This window comes from Carlito syrichta, unplaced genomic scaffold (assembly GCF_000164805.1).
Source record: "Carlito syrichta isolate Samal-C Ts95f unplaced genomic scaffold, Tarsius_syrichta-2.0.1 Scaffold297031, whole genome shotgun sequence".
Taxonomy (NCBI): domain Eukaryota; kingdom Metazoa; phylum Chordata; class Mammalia; order Primates; family Tarsiidae; genus Carlito; species Carlito syrichta.
In genome coordinates, this window is record NW_007241127.1 from 15,484 (window position 1) to 16,267 (window position 784).

At 71.2% G+C, this 784-nt stretch overlaps 1 protein-coding gene across 1 annotated transcript; it reads right to left on the reverse strand.

Annotated features, from left to right (window-relative positions):
* Positions 1–248: 248 nt before the first annotated feature.
* On the reverse strand, positions 249–764 carry LOC110595355 (tRNA (guanine(26)-N(2))-dimethyltransferase-like; the record flags this gene model as incomplete). Its single annotated transcript, XM_021710662.1, has 2 exons — positions 249–425; positions 549–764. Coding segments are annotated over 2 exons (366 nt in total), but the record flags the coding sequence as incomplete, so codon positions are not given.
* Between the last annotated feature and the right edge of the window lie 20 nt (positions 765–784).

Here is a 784-nt window from a genome sequence, read left to right on the forward strand (position 1 = left end):
AGTGCCGTCCCGTGGCCGCCTCGGGAACTGCAGGCGCCGGCGGGGGCGGCCCAGCGCCGGGGCTGCGGAGCGACCCACCACGTGCAGATGGTGGGCTCCGCCCCCACGCAGGCAGAACACCCCAAGCTGGCGGGGACAGACGGCCGCCCGGGCGGACAGACACACAGAGCACCCCGGGAGTTAGGACACATGGACGGAGGGATCGACACCCGTCACGCCGCTGAACAGACAGACCACAGGCGATCACATCACGGGCAGGCGACATCTTTATTGGTTCAGTCTATGCCGGGTCCCGCAGCAGCCCCAGGCCCAGGGGGGTTCTGGCTGGCGGTCTCTGGACAGGCAGTGTGGGGGGCATCAGCGGGGGCCCCGGGTGTCGGAGGACTGTGTAAGTAACAGCACTTGTCCCCGCGCTGACAGGTGCCCTGGCGGGAAGATGCAGGGTGTGGAGCCGACGCCCAAGCCCTTGCCTGGCCTGGTTCCCCGCCCGCCCCGTGGCTGCCCAGAGGGGGAACCCCGCGTCCGTGGTGGCGGGGAGGAGGCCTTACCTCCCTGAACCTCTTGCAGGGAAACGCCTTGAGCCGCGTAGCGCGCTGGGCTGCGTCCTCGGCGGGCTCCTTCCGCTTGCTCTGGAACAGCCTCCGCCTCTCCTCCGCAGCTTCGCCGGCCGCCTTGCCGCTGGCCGAGGAGACGAGCAGCGGGTGCCCCGTCTGGCCTCTGCCCGCCCCTGCTCTGGCTGAGCCCCCACCCCGCAACAGCACCACTCACCCTGGCCGGGCGCGGG